Consider the following 20894-nt stretch of genomic DNA (forward strand, 5'->3'; position numbering starts at 1 on the left):
TGGGCAAGGGAAATTCAAGGAACTATATTTGAACCGATGTATCTAATTATTGCCTGATGTTTAAAGCTACCTATATTTAGAAATGACAAAAAATCCTCCGTGTTTTGAGATTGTAGGAGAGCTAAAATAATAGCTATGATATAAAACGGTAGCACGATAGAAGTACGTTTTAAGTCAAGTTTTTCAATTTTCTACCGGAACAATAAGAGGGGGGAATCTACCCCCTCCCATGAATGTACGTGTAATGCCAAAGAACTGCCTTAGAATCAACACATCTAATTAATGTCTAATATTAGAAACTAGCTATGATTAGAAATGACAAGATCAATTATCACTTCTATATCCAACATCTTTTTCTATCAATGAAGTAAGGAAACGTGTTGAAATATCTCTATCAATCATCTGTTTATTATGAATAAAATTGGAACTGGCCTTTGCCAGGAGTTAAGATATAAACTTGGTGGATATGAACAATACTTCGTTTATTAACCACCGCTCTGTCTTCTCCTCCAGACGTCCTCAAAGAAATATAAGCGCAAATTTCAAATTCATGGAATGCCGTCCAAAAATATAATATAACAGTTTCCGCGCCAGTTTAAAATCGTCTTTTTTGCGTCAGTGATAGGTTTCACCTGCTATTTATTGTTTGCCTTGAACTATTTTCTTAGGGATGGAGTTAAGAACAAGTCAGAATGTCACTGATGAGGCATCATCAGCAAAAAGCTGCAAACAAGGTATTGTAAGCCCTACAGTTCAATAGAAATAAAATGTAGTATATTTTACTATTGGCATAATCATAATGTGGGATGAGAATAAAGACAAGTAGGAATTCCAATGATAAGGGGTCGCCAGCAAAAAAGCTGCAAACGAGGTAATGCACACTCCACAGCTCAATAGACGCAAATATAGCATTTTTTACTATTGACATAACTTTATTTTTTTGGATTATAGGGGGTGATTACCATGTGTAAGCGATACACTTGGTTTAACTAATAACTGTAACTTTCTCAGCCTTAAGAATGCCGGATTTAACCTCTCATTCCTCAAAAAAATGCTTCTGCTTTTAATGTTGCCTCATAGCTTATGGTAAGGTGGAACAATTTCTATGATGGTTAAACATCGTCTTTTTGGTTATCAGTGGAAAGTGTCCCCAGATATTTGTGGTTTGCCTTGCACTTTTTTGCTGAGGGATGAAAATAAAGACAAGTAGGAAGGTTAATGATATAGGGGTCATCAGCAAAAAGCTGCAAACAAGGTAAAATATAGGATATTTTACTATTGACATAATATTGCTGTTTAAAATTATAAGGAGTGATTACCCTATGTGAGCGATGCACTTTTTAAATAGCTATATTTTTCTCAACCTTAAGAATACAGGATGTAGTCAATAATTCCTAAATAAATGCTTCTGCTGCAAATTGTAAACTATACAGATTCAATACCGCAAAATATAGTGAATTTTACTATTAACATAATTTTATTTAAAAATTTAAGGGGAGTGACTACCACATGTCAGTGATAGAATTGGTTTAATCAATAACTATGAACAGGGACGTAGCTAAAGCCTTTTTATTGGGGGGACAAGAGGGGTTACTATTGAAGTAGGTGCTATTCCAGCTGTAGTGAAGAAAAGTAAATATTTAACAAACACGCTACTTGATGAATTTAAAATCATTACGCAAAATATTGTAAACAATAAACACACATTAGACAATCATAAATACAAGTGCTGGTGCTTGGCTTTTACAAAAATTTTCAGGAATGAGCTGCTGCAGACAGCAGTTGTATAGTATAAACAAGCTTTTAGGTGGGTGAAGGTGATTTTTGTGTACACTCGGCTTTTTCAGCCAGATTCACCACTAATGCTGCAGTACATACCCCCCGTCCACTTTCCCCAACCCCCACGCCCAGTACAGGATTCTCAATCTCATAATTGAACCAAGCTCTATTCTAATAGCCCTGGGTATTGTGCTATTTATTTGCTCGTAATTTTGAATGGATTTTGGTTCTGTAAGATTTAATTTGTTGTACTTAAGTTTTAATGTATGTAGTTTATTGAAATATTGTTCTATTTTTAATTAAATTGATTTATTTTTGGGTTTGCAGATCTATATTAATAAATAGCTTTGATATCAGAGGGCCATATAAAGCCAAAACAAAAATTATAGGCAGCGCAATAGCGCTGTCTAAGTAAAGATACGGGATAAGTCGAAATATTATCACAGATTATGTAACACTACATTATGACATATTCCTCACATTTCAATAGCGACTGGTTTCAAATTTGAAAGTATTCAAAAAATAAATCTAGAATTATTAACTTATCTGTTGGGCATTGTTTGACAAAGAATATCCAGGAAATCTGAACTATTATTGGCCTCATTGCGCCAGAAACCTTAAATTAATTAAAAATTTGCCAGTTATGCCAATTGGAAGAGAAAACTGAATCCTAGAATTTGAAAATTACCTTTTCCTTTGTATCTTTGTTAAAAAAAAATGAATTCTATAAAAATTCCACAATGTATATTTATAATTTAAATTTATTTATTTTTAAAACAATAAAAGTAATTACCCCAAGTGGGTGAGCGAATGTTTTCAATCAGTAACTAAAGTAATGAGGCTGTCAACTGAAAGAATCACAATGGCTGTGGCTTATTCTTCAAGTAATGACCATCTATTGAATTTCGCCTCAGGAAAATGTTGAATAACAGTTTTCATTTCATTTTAAAAAAATTTTTTTTTTTTTTTATTTGTTTAGATATTATCTGTGATATATCGTTTGCTATGAATTTTATCTTGATGTATAAAAATAAAAACGAGTCGGAATGTCACAGAGGAGGTATCACCAGCAAATTTCTGCAAACAAGGTAATGTAAACTCTATTGCGGTGCTCCCATCGCGTCAGTGAAACTAATGAGCTTTCCGCAAAGTATAAACCTCAAAATTTGTCCCACTCATCCAAGATTTTTATCTTTTCCCCCGTGCAGCCATTTTTTGTAGCAAATAATTTGAATTATTTAGACGTGGATTTATTAAGGAGTTAAGAAAAAAAGAATTTTTTTTTTATAAAGAATTATGTTCAAAGTTTTTTTTTCATGTTTTCGCGAATCTGTCTCTAATTAAAATCTTTTATTCAGTAAAAGGATTACTGTGTTTCTGATACGTCTCAAGAGTCATTTTCAATTGGTTAAATTTAGCTACCTTGCTGGGGAAAGTTAATTTTAATTAATGCATTATATTATTGTAAACCCGTCAAGTTTAATGCTGAAAGCAAAGACGGAGCAAAAACCAAAAGTAAAATAAAAGAAAACATTCTCAAACACAAATTACACAAGACAAACACAGAACAGAAAACAACTTAATAGAAAAAGACAACATTCAGATCAGAAGACAACTGTTCCATCAGTATAACTACTGCACGAGTTTGCATTGAACTAAATTGTATAAATCCATGAATCCCAACTTGGGGCAGAGGACCGACTGGTTGGGCAGTGGAATATTTTGATGAGTCAAAGGCAGGACGTCAGCTGACAATACTTAGAGCCTTAATTTTGAAAAAAAAAATTCAATGTGAATGAAGTTACCTTCTAATACATTTAAAGAGCAAAAAAGATATATATCTTTTTTGATATATGATATAATATATGATATTATATAGGATATTATATATATGATATAATATATGATATTATATATAATATATGACGTCCTATGTATATAGGACGACCTGTAAAAAGATACCAAGTTAATGGCCCTGTCAGCATCGTTCAGGTTAATGCACGTAAAATTTTTGATAACAAAATTTAAATGCCACGAGGAGGCATCAGGATTTTAAAAGTGGCTAGGTGGGACATGGCCCAAAATCGGTTGGGAACCACTGGTCTAAATAAAGCTAAATAAAGCGTGCGTTGTCTACACTATTATACACAACAATTTGACTTTCAACTTTATGTTCACTGCTGTCAAGAGCATAAATATTAATACTTTACATTCAATAAGAATATTGGGCTATTTGTAAAATCATTTCTTTAAACCCGCATCAGGAAGAAAATTTGTCGCATATCTTACTAGTGGCTAAAAGAGTCTTGAAATCACAAGAGAAAAAATAGGAGACGATTTATTGATCTAAAAATGTCTCTTGCAGCTTGACAAAAGTAATTTTCTTTTATCTGTTGTCCAAGGCTTGAGTTTACGGAAAAAGTAGGTTTAAGATGGTACACACAAGATATGTATCTATTTCAATTTATGAAACATTTCCCAGTAAGATGACGGTAATTTTAGTGTTTTTAGTCTTTCTGGAAAACATTAATTTGTCCAGAAATGAAAACGGAATTTGTACGACTATAGTTTAATGCAAATACTAAAGATTAAATTATATATATTCATACATGGGTAAAAAATAAACTGGAGGGAACCATAAGATGAATTTGTCCATCCTAAATACTTTTACCTAGTTTACCAAGTTTGCCAGGATTTACCAAGTATTACAGGAAAGCTAATTTGCTTCTTTATCTACTTGGTAAATGTTAAACAAAGACAAAAGAATGAAAACATGGTTAAAACCTTGTTCTAATCAAACATGTCTGATCGCCCAAATTGGAAAACAAAGTTACTTGCAGATTCAAAATTAGTGTAGGGTCATGCAGTGGTGGAGTGGGTTTGACCTTAGATGGGTAATACGGGACCCAGAGATCGAACCTTACTGTAGCAACACACTGCAGGGCCGACGCAGGGACCTTGGTAAGCTAGAAGCGTCGTTAATCCGATTACTTACTTAAGGTAGTGGAGGTGGCATTAAATTTCAAGTAAGTTTAAGTGACATAAATTTAATATATTACTGAGTTGAGAGGATAAGGCGTTAAAAGAGCAGGATCGGAATAGACGAGAATATATGACGTAAAGTGAGGAGGAGAATAATTTAAGTGTGCCAGTGCCACGTTTACTGTCTCATATTTAATCTATCCAACCTATCCAATTTTCGTGTTCTGCAATTTTTTTTCTCCTTTTCTTTCTGTAAGTAAGTGACTTTTCCCTGAACAAGTGACTCGTTTGTTTTCCCCTCTACAAGCACTTTGTCTTCCCCTCTCCCCCTCATATACGTGAATTATTACGTATATGAGGGGGGTTAACTCTATCGAAACACTTCGCTGTTTACAGTAAAGTTTGAGTTTTATCCGAATTCTTTAAGACCAACTAATGAAACACAAGGGTCGTTTAATTATAACATTAGTAAGCTTTTTTAAAAGTGCAAAAAAAAAACTTCAGCGTGAAGAGCAAGGTGCTGAGGAGGGGGCAACGCCCCTATAATACGTAATAACCTATGTTCATTTATGGTTTTAGTGTTGCTCCTTACTTTCAATTGAAAAGACTTGATTTTATTTATCTAATACATGAAAGGAATCGGTTTTTTATGTTCATCTCAAACATGCAAAATTTATCAATTTTAAAGTTAATCGTGAAACATTAAGAGCGTAAAAGCCAATAGCTAATTATAGAGCAAGGTGACCCCCTACCCCCCCCCCCCACAAAAAAAAACGTAGGGTGCCTGCCTCGACAAAAAGGCACCATCTAATTCAGAAGTGTCCGAAACCTGAGAGCTGGAGATTCAATCATCCTTCTACAAAATAACAAATTTCGTATTTTTCCTGGAAAAGACGCCATGGATTTATTACACCGTGGTGATTTTTCACACATTTTTTATAGTCCAGAGGTGATTATACAGAGATGGTCTTAAGAAATTGTAGATAGTTCATCCTAACAGAAATTTAAATTCTCATTGCCCTTTTCATGCGATAATAGAAATCTCATCACCGCAAAGCTTTAACTTCTGCCAATTTAGGGCAATTTTCACCTGATATTTGACCTGACTAATTACAGTAAGGTTAAAAAAAACTCGATCGAGAATGTTGAAGCAAATTGCCAACTTAGCCTGAACGGTCTAATTTGATCTAACTTAATAATATTGCTTTGTCACCCTTTTGAGAATTTCCATGATCAGACTTCGTTTCGATGTAGTTCAGCATCTACCTAATTATTCTTTTAAAGCTCCACCTTAATACTCTTAGCTTGCGTAGTATCAATAGTTGTAGTAGCATTAGTAGCAGTATGCACATATCACTTTTGGTTTTTATTTCAACATTCCCTTCAACGCGCGATGTTCCAACTTAATCCACAAATCAATCCTTAGGATACGCTCTTTCGACAATCTAAATAAACCTAGTGTCTTTTGTTAGTTCGAATTTGCCATCAATATTCTCTTAAATTTTACCTTCATAGGACTTACCCTTAATATTACTAGTATCACAGTAGTTGCGGTGGTAATAGAAAGTAGTATGCGCCTTCTGGATTTGCTCGGGGGTATAGCAATTTCTGAGTTATTCTATAGAAGCTCTACACCTTTTCAAAGAGAGTGACTATCCCCATGTATATAGGTAATACTTCTACAAGACATTACACCTTTTCAAAAGGAGTGAGTATAACTTGATTGGTGATTGGGATTTGAACAAAAGGAATAGTTTTCTTTACAATTCATATTAGTAAGAGAATTTAATTTAAAGAGAATAGTTTATTTGAGAACATGTTAGTGGAGAAAAAATGAGTGGTGCATTTAAATTATTAGAGAATAAGGTTGGAGCGGACAATAGCAGCAATGATATACGAGTACCAAATGTAGTTGTGTCAATAACCATTGGCTGTGGAGTATGTCTTGAATGGGACACTATATATGCTAGATATGTGACACCTTTATGCAAATTTAAACAGCAAGAGCAGCTATGTTTTGCTAGAAAAGTAAATGTCCTCCGTATAAATAAACTTCGGTCTGCATTATATGTCCTATCGAAATATATTGATGAGAACAATATGCATCAGTGAATATTATTATTGTAATCATGTTCAATAGAATTGTTTCTAAATCAATGGTTTTTTTCTTTCTATAGTAGACTAGCGTATATTTTTTAGAGTATAAAAAAATCTGGTTTGTCTTAAGTTGATTGTGAGAGTGTTAGGACCAAAAAAAAAAAAAAAAATGGATGGATTCGAGAAAGAGCAAATCATGGGGAATCTAGTTCTTATGGGAAAACGTTTGATTCAAGATGACGACTTTATAGAGCTTTCTATTCAAAGGAAGATATTTTCTCGGGGAATGCTTGTCGATATAATGAAAACTGATTCTTCATCATTAGACTATTGTATGAAGCTTCTACATTGTGGTCCAAATGTATTTTCACAATTTATTGATATATTGATCACGACACGGCAAAATGATATTGTGGATGCGCTTTTAAACGCTAGTCTAGAAATTTAGGACTTTTTTCCATGATAAAGATGGTGTTCAAGGATGATTTAATCCTTTCTATCTCTGCATCCCAGACAATTTTTTGTTGTTGCTAGCTCAGTTTAATTGTGGCAGTGAGAGTGACAACACATAAAAAATGTTCCATACATGTCCGTTATGTATGTACACACTGGGCAGCTGGTCATCATGTGAGAATTGCACAATGATTGATAAGTATGATGAAAAGTGTAGATTATACAACCCGTGTAAATTGCATAGAGGATATGCTGTACAAATTAAAGGTTGTGATTCCTGTCTTGAAGAGATGTGTGACTCTCATCCTAGAGGACGCCTATGCTCCAATTGTCACTATGATAAATGTAATCAGTGGGAGAATACATATCCTGGTATGATTGGAAAGAATCCTAACCGTGATTTTAGTCTATTGCTACGAGATTGGTATCGTCGTGGTTTTAGATTGTTCTGGGAGGAGGAACCGGGTCAACGATTCAACTGTTGGAACAACAAAAGAATATGGTTTCTACGTCATCTTTGTGAAGACAATGGGTGTTATGATTATACGCCCACTGATTTTTATTTGGCTGTTACGGAGTGTGATTCGACACTTGAGGACAATGTTTGTGAAATTGCTTCAAATAAGCAAATTGAAACATATGAATTCTATAGAATGAATGAGACTAGTATCATTGACTATACAAAGAGATATGACAAGAGTGAAGTCACGCTCTACTCTAGAAAATGTGACCCTGACATTGCAGTACATCAGGATCAGTACACTGTGAATTCAGATAATCTACCTGCACTCGTCGTTGTCGACAAATACCTAGTAGTGGATGAAATCTAAAGAGTAGAAAAGTCGTTTTATCATGCATATAATTTTTTTTTATTAATAAATAATTTCACATACATCTTTAGAACATTTTATTCTTAGGGCACTAAAATCAATATTAAATACACTTGTAAGTATATTCTCCGCTAGAAAAGTCGTTCAATCGAGGGAAGTCAACGTAGAGGACGAGAAACTGCTTGTAGGTTTAGCCACGACATCTGAACATGAAAAAGAGTAGTGCATGAAAGCCACATGTCTTAGTCGTTAAATACTGTACTCTTCGTTGATTTTGAATAGTGGTTTTCCCACTGCTTTCAATAAAGTTGCTGATGTATGTAGCGTAGAATTTATACGATAGGCCAAGAGAATCAAAAAATTCAATATCCTTCGCTGTAAGAAAGATGCATAGCCAATGACCGGTCTTCAAGGTCGATAGACTGCTTTTAAAAATGATAAGGGTATTGTTAACACTTGGATTTTTTCAATAAAGTCGGAAGGTATGCAATAGGACTTGTACTGGGCCATGTATGGATCCATACTAAATAAATTGATTATTTTGTTTGTGTTCATATTGCTAGGTCTAGTAGAACACTGCCGTCGGGTGTGATTTCCCAATAGGTTTTCAAATTGACTCAGTGATATTAGCGTGATACTCTCAGTCAAAGCATCGGCAAATGTACACTCTAAACGTACATTCCCTGTTCGTACTATACTCATATCCTGAGTACCTGACAAGTCCAAAACAATAACCACATGATTTTTTAAAAATATTGAATCGGTTATTCCATTTTCAATTAGTTTAGAGTCATTATCTAGAAATTGCATGGTCAACTTGTACAGAGTTCTATAGGATTTTTTGTCAAATGATAGAGTGTATAATTCACTTTGCCCACAAGGCTAGATAGACCGGAAAAATTAAAATCAATGGGGGATTCAGTCTAGCATCAAACGGCACTGCCACTCTTTAGAAAGGCCAAAGCGACTTTTGATGGGATTTCTCCATTGATAAATGATGAATCGGTATAGCTACGAGAGCCGGTGGCAATGTGACGTTGATTGGTGATCGTATGGGGGACAAGAAGTTTAATGTTGTTACCATTGGCTCTTATCTTTTCCACTGCCAATTCAACATAGCTCATAACCTGTTGTTTTCGGACGTGGGGAATTGCCGATGTGATAATGACATTTGCATCGGGTGCTGGAGGAAGTGTTTTTCTCAAAATGATATTTGATGGGGCCATCTGTAACTTTATGTCAATATTGACATTGGGGGGTAGCCATTGATATATACTGAAGATTTCATTATTAGATTTTCAAATCAAAAGGTACTCTTGGGTCACCTCAGTAGTCAACTCTTCGTTAATATCGAAGCACGACTGATATTCATAGACCAATGAAAGTCACCTCATCTCCGAGTAAGACTTTGATGTCATACTCATAAAGTGTATGTAGATTGCACTGTTTGGTAAATCATTGCTAATGCTCATCAATGTTCCATTAATAAATACATTAATTTGTTTGAATAGGTTGTGTAGAATACAGTTTTCATAGGAGAGACCATCACCGGCATTTGGAGTTGTATTATCTGACTTTTTCTTCACCACAACATTTAAATCAATAAATATTGACGACAAATCAATGAAATAGTCTTCATTAGAAAATATTTGAAAGTGTATATTTTCCGAGAGGGGTTGTTGGGGGTGAAATTGTTCATAGTAGCCATACTTGGCACTGACATCAACATTTTCAGCATTGAATAGATTCAATGAGGAACTGATTGATAGATGTGATTCCTTGTGGGGGAGATAAGTCATCTTAAGAGAAGAAATCCTTCTTTGATGTAACAATCTTTTTCTTTTTCTTCTTCTGCTTATTGGCCTTCGTTGTTTTATTCCCCAAAGTCCTTGTTGATGTCTTTTGCTTCCTGCCTGGGTGGAGACTGATGAGTGAATGACGCGAACGCATCCTTTTCAATCCCTCCCCATTTTTTCGAGATTTTAGTTGCTCACCAACGGCTCTTGCTGAAGATCTAATATTTTCCTTAACACTCTCCTTGAAATTCTTGCCCGACCCCCAGTCCTGTAGTGTTAAGTCAGAAAAATTCGATGCACCAGGTACAAGATATATTTTCTGGAGAGGGGTAGTGCACAACGAAAAAGCCTAACAAACAAGCTACCAAGTACTAGACATTGTATTATAACACTTGTAGTAGTCAAATCCGGTGCCAACTTGACGCCAGCACAAAGCACAGGGATAGTAATCGATATTAGGGTAAACAAATGGAATTCTTCTATTGGTCATTTTAGGTGATTGTTCTCTAGTTGAAAATGGGTCGAAAATGACATGTAATCACTGCTAAGCCTTTGTTTGGTGCTATAGTCTCACCCACGAAGAGATTGAGGGGTCCACGGCAAGTTTCCCAATCTGCCTCGTGTTCATAGTCGTACTGAAGTGTCTATGTATTAAGATTTCACCCTTACTCACCGAATTTTGTTCGCTTATGAAAAAGGTGAAAATAAGCATTTTAAGTACCGACACTTGATGTTTATACAAAGGATGCATAGAGAAATATGCAAGAGTCCGAGGCAAAACCAGGTGGATAATCAGCAAAAATAACTTGATCCATCCCGTAAACGGTGCGAGCAATTTTCCCATTGATCATATTCTGTTTAAAGCCAAGAGCATCTGTCAGATTATCATTGAGAATAATTATTTCAGTGTCAACAGGTGAGCTAATGTAAATCCTATCACGTTCCAATGAGTAATTAAAATGGAATGTACCATTCCTACGATATGAGATTTTTCTATTGATTGTACGACACAAAACTCCCATATTATCATATTCAATATATTTCAGTGTGGCATGTGGATAGTCGCAAGGTTTAAATGCTTCAACCAAGTCATAGTCTACATAGCCCAACCTATTCATAGTACAATCAAATGGTATAATTTTTACATCATACACACAACCCTTTCTCAGTAAGTCATAGGTATTTTTGAGAATACATTCGACAAGAGCCACTTCACATACACCGTCAAATTTGAGGACGGGGGAGAGTTTTGTCCAAAAATCACATGTCGTATTCAAGTCGTTGTAGAGAGGATCGGAAACGTTGGACATGAAAGTTACATAGAAATCATGTGGTAGTGTCAATATGTTCAAAACCGATCCAAGAATCCAAATCAGAATCGTATCCCAGCCACCGAAAAAGTAACTGTTTCTTACCCCTGCGAGTACGTGTCTTTAATATCTTTTCAATTTGATAGATTTCACTAGCATTTTTAAGTTTTTGCAATTCATAGTCATAAAAGCCACCGAGAATCTCTTCATCTTTGGTATCACGCAGGCGATAAGTTATGGGTTTAGTGTCTAGGATTTTTACCACTTTAAAAAGTTCGGTGGACCACAAGTAATTCCCCTTTTTCAAAAACATTAGCTGTTCTATTAGTTCAAACAGTATCACCAACATTGAATTTATTTTTCTTCTTGACAATCGTTTCATTAGAATACTGTTTAAGAAAGGTGTCAATTGTATCATGATCAGAATGATGAACTTCCGTTGGCATAGAGTTGGACAATGATCGATGAGGTCGTTGATTATAAATCAACATGATTTTATCTAGGCCATGAATAAAAGCCGGTGTATTTTTCAATGTACAATATCTTGAAATTAAAAGTCGAACAGTTCTTATCAATCGTTCGGCCAATGCAGCTTTTATTGGACTGTGACTATGATAGAGCAGTGTCCTATACTTTTCTAGTACTTTTGCAGAATGAGGATGAACAAACTCACCACCGCGATCCGTTTGAATTTTTTTATATGAATCCTGTTCAAGAATACTTTCAATGGCCTGAGCAACTTCAACACCTCTCTTTGATCGCAATGGAATTGCATATGCAAAGCGACTCAAAACACTGATTGCATGAAGAATTTACTTCTATTATGTTTTGTGATGTCGTTAACCTCATCGAAAGTTAGAAGTCATGTTTGCTTTATATACAGTGGACAAAAGGCTTTAATTTTACAATAATGATTAGCACAAAGTGTGTAATTTTTATGCAGTGTCTAACTTCATTCATTTTTTCTAGAGCCTTGTTAGATTTTAGTGTGAACATCAGTGACCTTGGAAAGAGTGGTGAGGGAACTTCAACTCCCCGCCTCACCAATATTTTCATAAACACCTTTCAGAACTTCAACCATTTTGAACGTAAACACGTTGTGTACAGTCCGCTACCCTTTTGTATACTGGTTGCTGGTGGTGGTGGTGGTGGTGGTGATGGTGACATTGACTTGATACGACTTCGGTTTTGTTTAGCTATCAGTGGTGTGCTAGTGTTTTCCAAAATTGATTTAAAACCTTCTTCTTCTTCAAGTTCATATTTTAATGGTGTCAATATTGTTGATGATGATGCATGTTTATTTAATGTTTTTAGAATTTGTCTATTGCTACTAAGACTTTTGGGGAAGTTTAATGAATTTAGAAAATTGTATAGATGAGCGTCAAATGATAATAGTCCTTTACGATTTGTAACCATGTCATAGATTAAATCAAGTAGATTATATCTCTTGCCCTGAATTATAATCCCTTCTCCATTGTTATCAACTTGAATTTGATCTTGACCACTTTCCAAGATATAGGCTAGGAGTCGTTTTATTTTCTCACCAAAATAGTTGGGCCTTATAAATCCAAATTTAAAAAAAAATTAATACAAATCTTTCATCTTTAATTTTGTTCAATCAGTAGCAGACTCTTGAAAAGATGATTCTTTTTTGTGATCATTACCAGCAGCAGCAGCAGTGGGCTTCGACCGATAGGACTTGTGTTTCTCTACTCGGCGAAGTGCATCTTGAAGTAAAAGAAGTTTTTTTATCATCCTCAATATTTTTATTGTCGAGGAATTTACTCAGATTGCCCTCAAAGTGTTCCACGGGTGAGAGAGCGAGTTCTATTGGAGTCAAATTTATAGGGTTTTGCCATCTAGAGAAAACTGTTTACAAGTCCTGCAATTATCGGCAGTAAAAGTGTGAAAAAGCTACCGCCCGCCTGAAGAAGTCGTTACCTTTTAAAATTCTTTCCTTTGCTTTTACAGGCCAATGTATGTACAATGGAACGATGTTGCTTTGCCTGTTGCTTAACTACTTCTGACAGTTGAACATTACCCTCGGTCAAATTTAAACAAAGTTCAGATATTAGATTAATGAAATCATTGTCAATACCATGTTTGAGTATTGCTTTCCTAAGCGGAGGTTTTGAAGTGCTTAGAACTGAAAACAAATGTCTATTTTCATGTAGTTTCTTCAGTATCATGTTAGCAACTAATCGCTCGTTTTAGTGTTATCGGTGAGGTTGGGACTGACTTTGCTTCCAAAAATAGATGCTACTACACGCAGATCCTCGGGTGTAGTTTGATTAAGATCCAACAGGATGTAGCCGTAGGGCTTATTATTGGCCTGAGTGTGTGCCGACTGCAAGAAGTTGGAAGCACATTCGTAGGACTTTGTATTAAGGGTTATTAGCGAGCTAGAATCACGAACAACTCTGTAGATGATATAGTAGGTGCAGTTCAAAGCAAGTGTTCGCATACATTTGCTCTGATGAAAGAGATTGTGTAGAACCAGAGTAACGGAAATCTGTTCATGATGAGAGCGAACAGTGAACAATTGCAGCATTTCCTGGGACCATCGTTTAATACATTCAGCCAGATCGTCAATGATCAGCCAAGAGTTTGGTTCAATAATGCTGAAAACATCAAGTCCCTGTATGAATTGTATCTGCACCAAACCCGTGGTGACAACAAATGCTTTTATTTTATCGTATGACTGCTGCCAAATACTGTAACAATAGTAGATTCTTTTCGGCTTGTCCACAAACATTTTATCGCAATTTTTAATTATTTTAGTTAAGAGTGTTGTTTTGCCCGACATTGACGGTCCACACAGAAACGATCTAAATGGTGTTTTAAATTGATTAATGTTCCCTTCAACAGTTCAACTAGACAACTAACTGTAGACTATAGTTGTCTAATGACTAAATAATTTCCCTACTACTACTACTACTAATCCCTTCAAGAATAATAATAATAAGAAGAATATGAATAAAGAATCATATTTTTTTTTATTATATTCATAAAAAAAAGTAACAGTACATTAAAAAAAGCACATTAAACATGAAAAAATACACTTTTTTTAAATTTATTTATAAAAAAAATACAACATTTACATAGGCACACAGAAAAAAACCCCTTAAATAAATTCACTTTTTTTGTTTATTTATATAGAAAAAATACATTATTAGATTAAAGCACTTGAAAAAATATCACTTTTTTTTTTGAATGAAACATTTACAAAAAAAAATCTTCTCTAAGTAAAAAAAAAAGATAACTTAGATAGTGGCGGTGCGCCCCCCCCCATGGCCGGCCCCCCCCCCCCCGGGACGTGAGGCCCCCCCCCCCAAAGGCCGCGAGGCCCCCTCCCCCAAAGGTTTTAGGAAATAATTTACAGGACTTTATTCAAACCGAGACTTTCCCTATGGATAACACATTCGGCCCGGTCTGAAGTTAAATAGTGACCAAGGGAGGGGGGGGGGGGGTGGTCACACCGTCTTGACAAACATAGACCTTGTCGGAGATGGTACTCATGGCAATTTTTTCTATGTTTACAGTAAAGTTCCTGTAGTTGAGAGAACGAATTGCCAGCAATTTGGCTCGTGGAATTGTATTTTGAACAATACAATTCCTATAGATGTCCATGTCGAAATTCTTATCCACACAGCGCTTGGGTGCTCCTTTGCAACGTTTCTTGATTTCCTCATCGTGTGTCTGTATAAAGTACACATTCGGACTTACAAACATACCACGGGAAATCATGTCGCCTCCCGTTTCTGATTCAAAAATAAAAGCTAATTTGGTGCCCGACGTTTCACTAGCTCTGGGTAAAGACCACCCCAATTAGTGTAGTCCATCCGTGAGCTGATAATTTCACCGTGCGCCAAATCATCAATTAGATTTGGGATTTTTACTTTTAACAGTAGAGAATCCGTGTCCCCGTAGCAGACCTCTACTTGCCCCTTTTCCTGCCACTGTACCCTAGCCACATTGTAGTAGAATTCCAAAATGAGCTTTTTAGAGATCTCCAAAATCGCACTGCCTGCAGCAATATTTTTATTCAAGACAATGCGTCTTTTTTTCCTATTCAATAGTACCATGTCAGGGCCAATGATTGTGAAGGAAGTGTAATTTGGATCGGCAATAATTCGAGCATTTTGTTCGGGATCGGTCACGACGTCACAACGACTTCTATTGCGAACACTCTCACACATTTTGCCGAAAGCCGAATTTCAAAATGAGTTTATAAATTTCTTTTTCGGCTTTCGTCTGTGCTGCAGAACGTTTGTTGACAAAAGTGTCAACAAACGTTTTCAGATAGGTTTTTTGACTAAACTGGAGTGCTCTGTAAACCTTTTTGACGTTGAAACCGTTGTTGCACATCCATTTTAAAGTCACATGATGCACAACTATGTTTTTTTCGGCAGAAGATCAGCAATAAGTTTTTGTTTTGAAGGTGACCAATGCAATCCGTCCACCTCAACTAAACGCCTATTGCAAGGGCTCAAAGAGTCCTTAGTCACAGGTCTATTGATGCACGGTAAAACAAAATCCTTTACTGAATCGTGAAGCTCGACTGGTATCTCCCCATCAATTTGAAAAAAACATCCCACTGACCCAGTCTCCTCAACACTTTCGTCGCCAATGTTGGGGAAATGGGAAGCTTGAGGGTCATTGAGTAATGTATAGTCACGTCAAGGTAGCGAATAAAGGGACATGGCTAAGGAGAAGAGAGAATTCATATCAAGAAGAATTACATCCGATTTTGTCCCCGCCTTCTTTCCTGTTGGATCATTTCCCTCGATACGATCCCCGTGAAAAACAAATCCACCCCTCATTGACCTTTCGATGAACAGATGATGATCAATGTCTGTGATTAGCCCAATTTTTTCCCCACTAATTTTTAGGATGGGGTCCATCACTAGATGAGGAGAAGAAAAATAATAGCCCAAATCAAGATTAAATTCCTCATAGATTTTGTCCGTATTTTTAAACATAATGTCTAACATTTAACACGTCACTCGACAAATACAGCTTGCAGTAGTCAAACCCATTTTTACACCCTCCCTCTTCCCACACTTTTTTAGCAAAACTGTATTCATCGGGGGTGCAACTACGATCATGAAGACTATCATAAAATGATTCAATCGAAGGGATAGTTTCCTCGGTGAATCTTGACATGGAACAATAATAATCATAAGGATATATGCCTTTGACCGTCAACATATCATATAAACCATTTGGAAATTGTTGCTTGAGAAGGGGGAAAGCGTTGCAACCGTCATCGTTTTTCTGCACTTGAATTATTTCGCTCAATGATTTGGGGAAACAACTGTAGGAATCTAAAAAGCGAATTTTATTCGTGTACTCAACGTCGGCTTCAACAAATTTCCACATAAATTCCAAAACAAGCAACTTTTCCGATGATTTAGGTATGATTTTGTAGGTAAAGCTGTCTATCACCCATGCATCATCATCCACTGTTCCATTTCTTTGAAGATGCGCCAATGCTGGTAGCACATACTTCAGATCGTAGTTAGAGTTATGTATAAAAACCGGAAGAAAAAGTTGCTGTTTAATTTTTAAATTACATGAATTGTGAGCCCACCCCCGAAACTTATTTTCCCTTTTGAATTGGGATCAATAAGGGGGTCATGATCCTGAACCGCGTCTTTCGGAGCAAAAACACCTCCACAAACACAACGATTCTCCCCCTTTTCCAACGTTAGCTATTCTTTATCTGACAATGTCATTGGGTATTTGTGTGTTACGTAGTCGTGAAATTACGCTATTTTCTGTTTTAATTAAAGATACCAATAACTTCTCCATACTGCCCTCCTCATCCATAGCAAAAAAAACTTCCAATTGCATTTTATTGTTGGAATCGCAACGGATGTGCGCGTAGGAACACGCAACTAGTTTGTGTTCCTTGACTATATTTGGCCTTGATAGTTCCGATACCTAAATCAGTCTTGTTTCACAATGCAAAGATACTTTATCAACTTTAAGCTCGGAATTTTTCAAATTTTTTAATTGTACAGTATCTTTGCCTTCTGCCGGTATTTCGATTCTTCGATTGCCATGAATTTTCAATATCTCAGCTGATCTGAGAATGTTTCCTCATATCTAAATGAAGAAAGGTACATGGGGCAATAGTGATGTTCCCCATATTTTTGCCTTGGGATAAAAGTCGACTTATTGCTGTAACGGGGAAAAAATGACCTTAGGAATCTACATCTTTGGGAGGTTCGTAAATAACCCATACCCAATTTTTAACATTGTCCATCATCGGTGTCCTCACTGAATACTAAACCCTTTTTTTATTTGGTTTCTTTCCCCCATCTACAAATTCAGTGTCATACTGGAGAACAACCACCATCAACCCAAGATTTTCATTTGCTTTCTCGAATATGCTTATTTCTTTCAAGGACACCGGATACTTCCCCTCTAAACAATCAAAATTTACTTTAGGGAAATTTTTTCCACCATTACGTGCAAGTCCGTCGAGATTTTTCATTGACGATTCATTTTTTAGTGTCTTATGGGCTGCTGTTAAAAACTCACACCTAAAGCATTGTGGCCCCGTGTCAAATTTAAAGCTCTGAGTTTCTCCCGTTCCTAACAAATCTGGGTGGTATTTTATTCGTCAACCACCCCCTGCCCCCCTTAAAATAAAGTTTTTTTTTAAATCTAATGAGATTCAGGTACATACATTCAATGTATAAAATGGTGGACCCACTACCCCTCTCATTAAACGTGTCCAAAGTTGATATCAATTTATTTACCCAGTTGAAAAAGTTGTCCTCAAATTCATTTAGACCAGCGTAAAAAGTTTGGCTGCCAGTTGAAGAATGAAAATAAAAAATATCCCCGGATGTTCCCTTTTGTAAATACAATTTTTGATTCACTGATGCTTTAACTCCCCCGTGACCCCCCCCCCCATTTCTGAATCTGAATCTCAATTTGCGCTCAAATTCTGTCGATGTAGCTATGGAGAACATTCACAGGGTCAGTTAAAATAATGCCCCCGTCAACCACGTTTTCCCCGGGAGGGTTAAAATCTACCCCATATGTTTGTATAAGACTTAGAGCAGACTCTAACAAATAAAATTCACTTAATTACGAGGACATAGCACTATTTTCATGTCCTGCACCTATTTGTACAGTATCCAATTCACTAATAGTAAAGTTGTCATCAATAATGTCCCCGGAAGAATTAGGCCCAACAATTTGCATTGTTGTATCATTAAGCGAAATGGCGGGGGTGACATAGAATTGTCAATACCCCCCGTCTGTTCAACTGCAATGGTTGGAGATGGCGTGAGGTCCCCTAGTACATATTCCAAGGTGTTTGGGGACAATTGATCGAGCCAGCTTGTATTGTCCCGCGATGTAATTTCTTTACGAGGACCTGGTTCACTTGCACTAGTAACAACGCCTAAATATTAATGCATAAATCTATCTACCCAGTCCGGGTCCTCTATCATATCAATATCACGAGTTAAATCGTCTAGGCTAGCTATGTCCCGAAAAGAACATCGTTAAGGAAACCCCCTTGCCATTCCATATTATCTACAACTAATGTAGGTTCGTCTCGGAACTCCATTTGTGGTGATAGAATTGGTCCTGTAGACTCAGTTGTTTCATTATGCAACTGCAGTGCTATTTCATTAATCTGTATAAAAAAGGTTTTATTTTCTATATGAAATAAGCATTATTTTTATAAAGTTAATAAACTACGTCAATTTTTTATAGTCATTGTCCCACTACTTGAACAATTAAAAGAAGAAAAAAAAAGTTACATTGGCATATGTCTTTCATAATGACAACTGAACATGTTAAAAATATATATATATTGTTTTAGTCAGGAAAATGAAGTCTTATTCTTAGAGGATAAGTTAGAACAAGAGAATGATGTATAAAATAATGGTTTTATTCAAAAAAAAAATTCAGAATAAAAATGCAAAATAGGGATCCAGCTCTAGTGCCTGTCCCTCTTGATTATAATTCTCAATAAAATCCGACCATCGTTCAACCGATGCAGTATGTTCTATGAAACATTGCTCTTCAGCCTCGGTTAATGGGCATGAATCCCATACATTTGTTGTTGGTGTTGGTGTAACTTTCTCGACAATCCGAATTTTCCTATGTCGTTTGGTAAAGGATTTGATTGAAGTGCTGGACGTGGTTAACCTGGACTAAATAAATAATTGTAAGCGAGGAGCTTTTTTTCTCCTTCCATATAAACCGTTAAAGTGCAATTAAAAAGCTGGATGGTCCTTTTTAGAGCTCCGGGGAAGACCTTTGGGGATCAGGAGCTTCCTTCAGGGTTGGGATCGGAGACCTTTCGAGTTGGGGTAGAGGACTTCACAACACTATTCAAATAGAACTTGTGTATTATAACGACCCTAGAGTTTCAGCCTCAAATCATTTTCGAAAACATATTCTAAAATCATCTTTTAAAATGTCTCTAACTGTTTCGCCGAAATAATTGCCTAAAATGTCCAAAACGGTTTCACCCAAAAATTGCTTTTGATAACACTGTGCTTTCGCATTTTAAGTTATCATTAATCCTTTTTTTCCTGCTCTAAGATCTTTTCAGCTCAGATATATAAATACAATTATTTGAAATCTCACTTTTGTATCGAGCGTTCATCATTCAAATTATAACTGTCGGATTAAAGTTCAAGTTTTCTGATGGGGTATTTTGATAAAGGATTAAATACGCACAAAAGCTAAGTGCAAAAATATATCCCAGTTTAAGAACGGTTGTTCAATTGTCAACTATGAAATAGTGATTTGTTTTTTTTTCTCCTTCCATATCAACAATTAAAGTGCAATTTAAATGTTGGATTGTCCTTTTTAGAGCTCCGGGGAGGACCTTTGGGGATCCGAAGCTTCCTTCAGGGTTGGGATTGGAGCCCTTTCGAGTTGGGGTAGAGGACTTCACAACACTTTTCAAATAGAACTTGTGTATTATAACGACCCTAGAGTTTCAGCCTCAAATCCTTTTCGAAAACATATTCTAAAATCATCTTTTAAAATGTCTCTAACTGTTTCGCCGAAATAATTGCCTAAAATGTCCAAAACGGTTTCACCCAAATAATGTTATTGATAACACTGCGCTGTCACATTTTAAATTATTAAGAATCCTTTTTTTTCCTGTTCTAATATCTCTTCATCTAAGATAAAAACATCCGATTATTTGAAATCCCACTTTTGTAACGAGCGTTTAACACTCAAATTATACCTGTCAGATTAAAATTCAAATTTTCAGATGGGTTATTTTGATAAAGGTTTAAATACGCACAAAGCTAAGTGCAAAAACATATCCAAGTTTAAGAACGGTTGTTCAATTCTCAACTGTGAAATAGTGATTTGTTTATATATATAGAGTTTGTTTAATGAAATAGTTAGATTTTTGCATTAGAAAACATCTTGCTTAAAAGAAAAATTACAGGTAAGGTTTTATAAATCTAAAGAAAAGTATGATAAGCTATTTGCTACTTCTGTGTTATAACCACTCTTTTATATACTGCTAATTTGGTTAATGGTAATGAAAGAAAATGAAGTAGGATTATTATAGAATAGTTTAGAAACAAATTTAAGTTTTACTCATCGAAAGTTACGCACTTGAGAAAATTTGCCTTATTTTTGAAAAT

General features: G+C 35.8%; 1 protein-coding gene across 2 annotated transcripts in view; it reads left to right on the forward strand.

Moving 5' to 3' along the window:
• Positions 1-595: 595 nt before the first annotated feature.
• The window catches only part of LOC148953306 (A-type potassium channel modulatory protein KCNIP1-like), a 253811-nt gene continuing 233512 nt past the window's right edge, over positions 596-20894 (forward strand). For both annotated transcript variants that reach the window (XM_089087614.1, XM_089087615.1), the window contains exon 1: positions 596-734. In XM_089087614.1, the coding sequence (XP_088943740.1) occupies positions 671-734 (64 nt within the window). In that variant the 5' untranslated portion in view covers positions 596-670. The remainder of the gene's footprint in view (positions 735-20894) is intronic.

This window comes from Artemia sp. Qi Xiang Cuo, chromosome 4 (assembly GCF_049724085.1).
Source record: "Artemia sp. Qi Xiang Cuo chromosome 4, ASM4972408v1, whole genome shotgun sequence".
NCBI classification, from domain to species: domain Eukaryota; kingdom Metazoa; phylum Arthropoda; class Branchiopoda; order Anostraca; family Artemiidae; genus Artemia; species Artemia sp. Qi Xiang Cuo.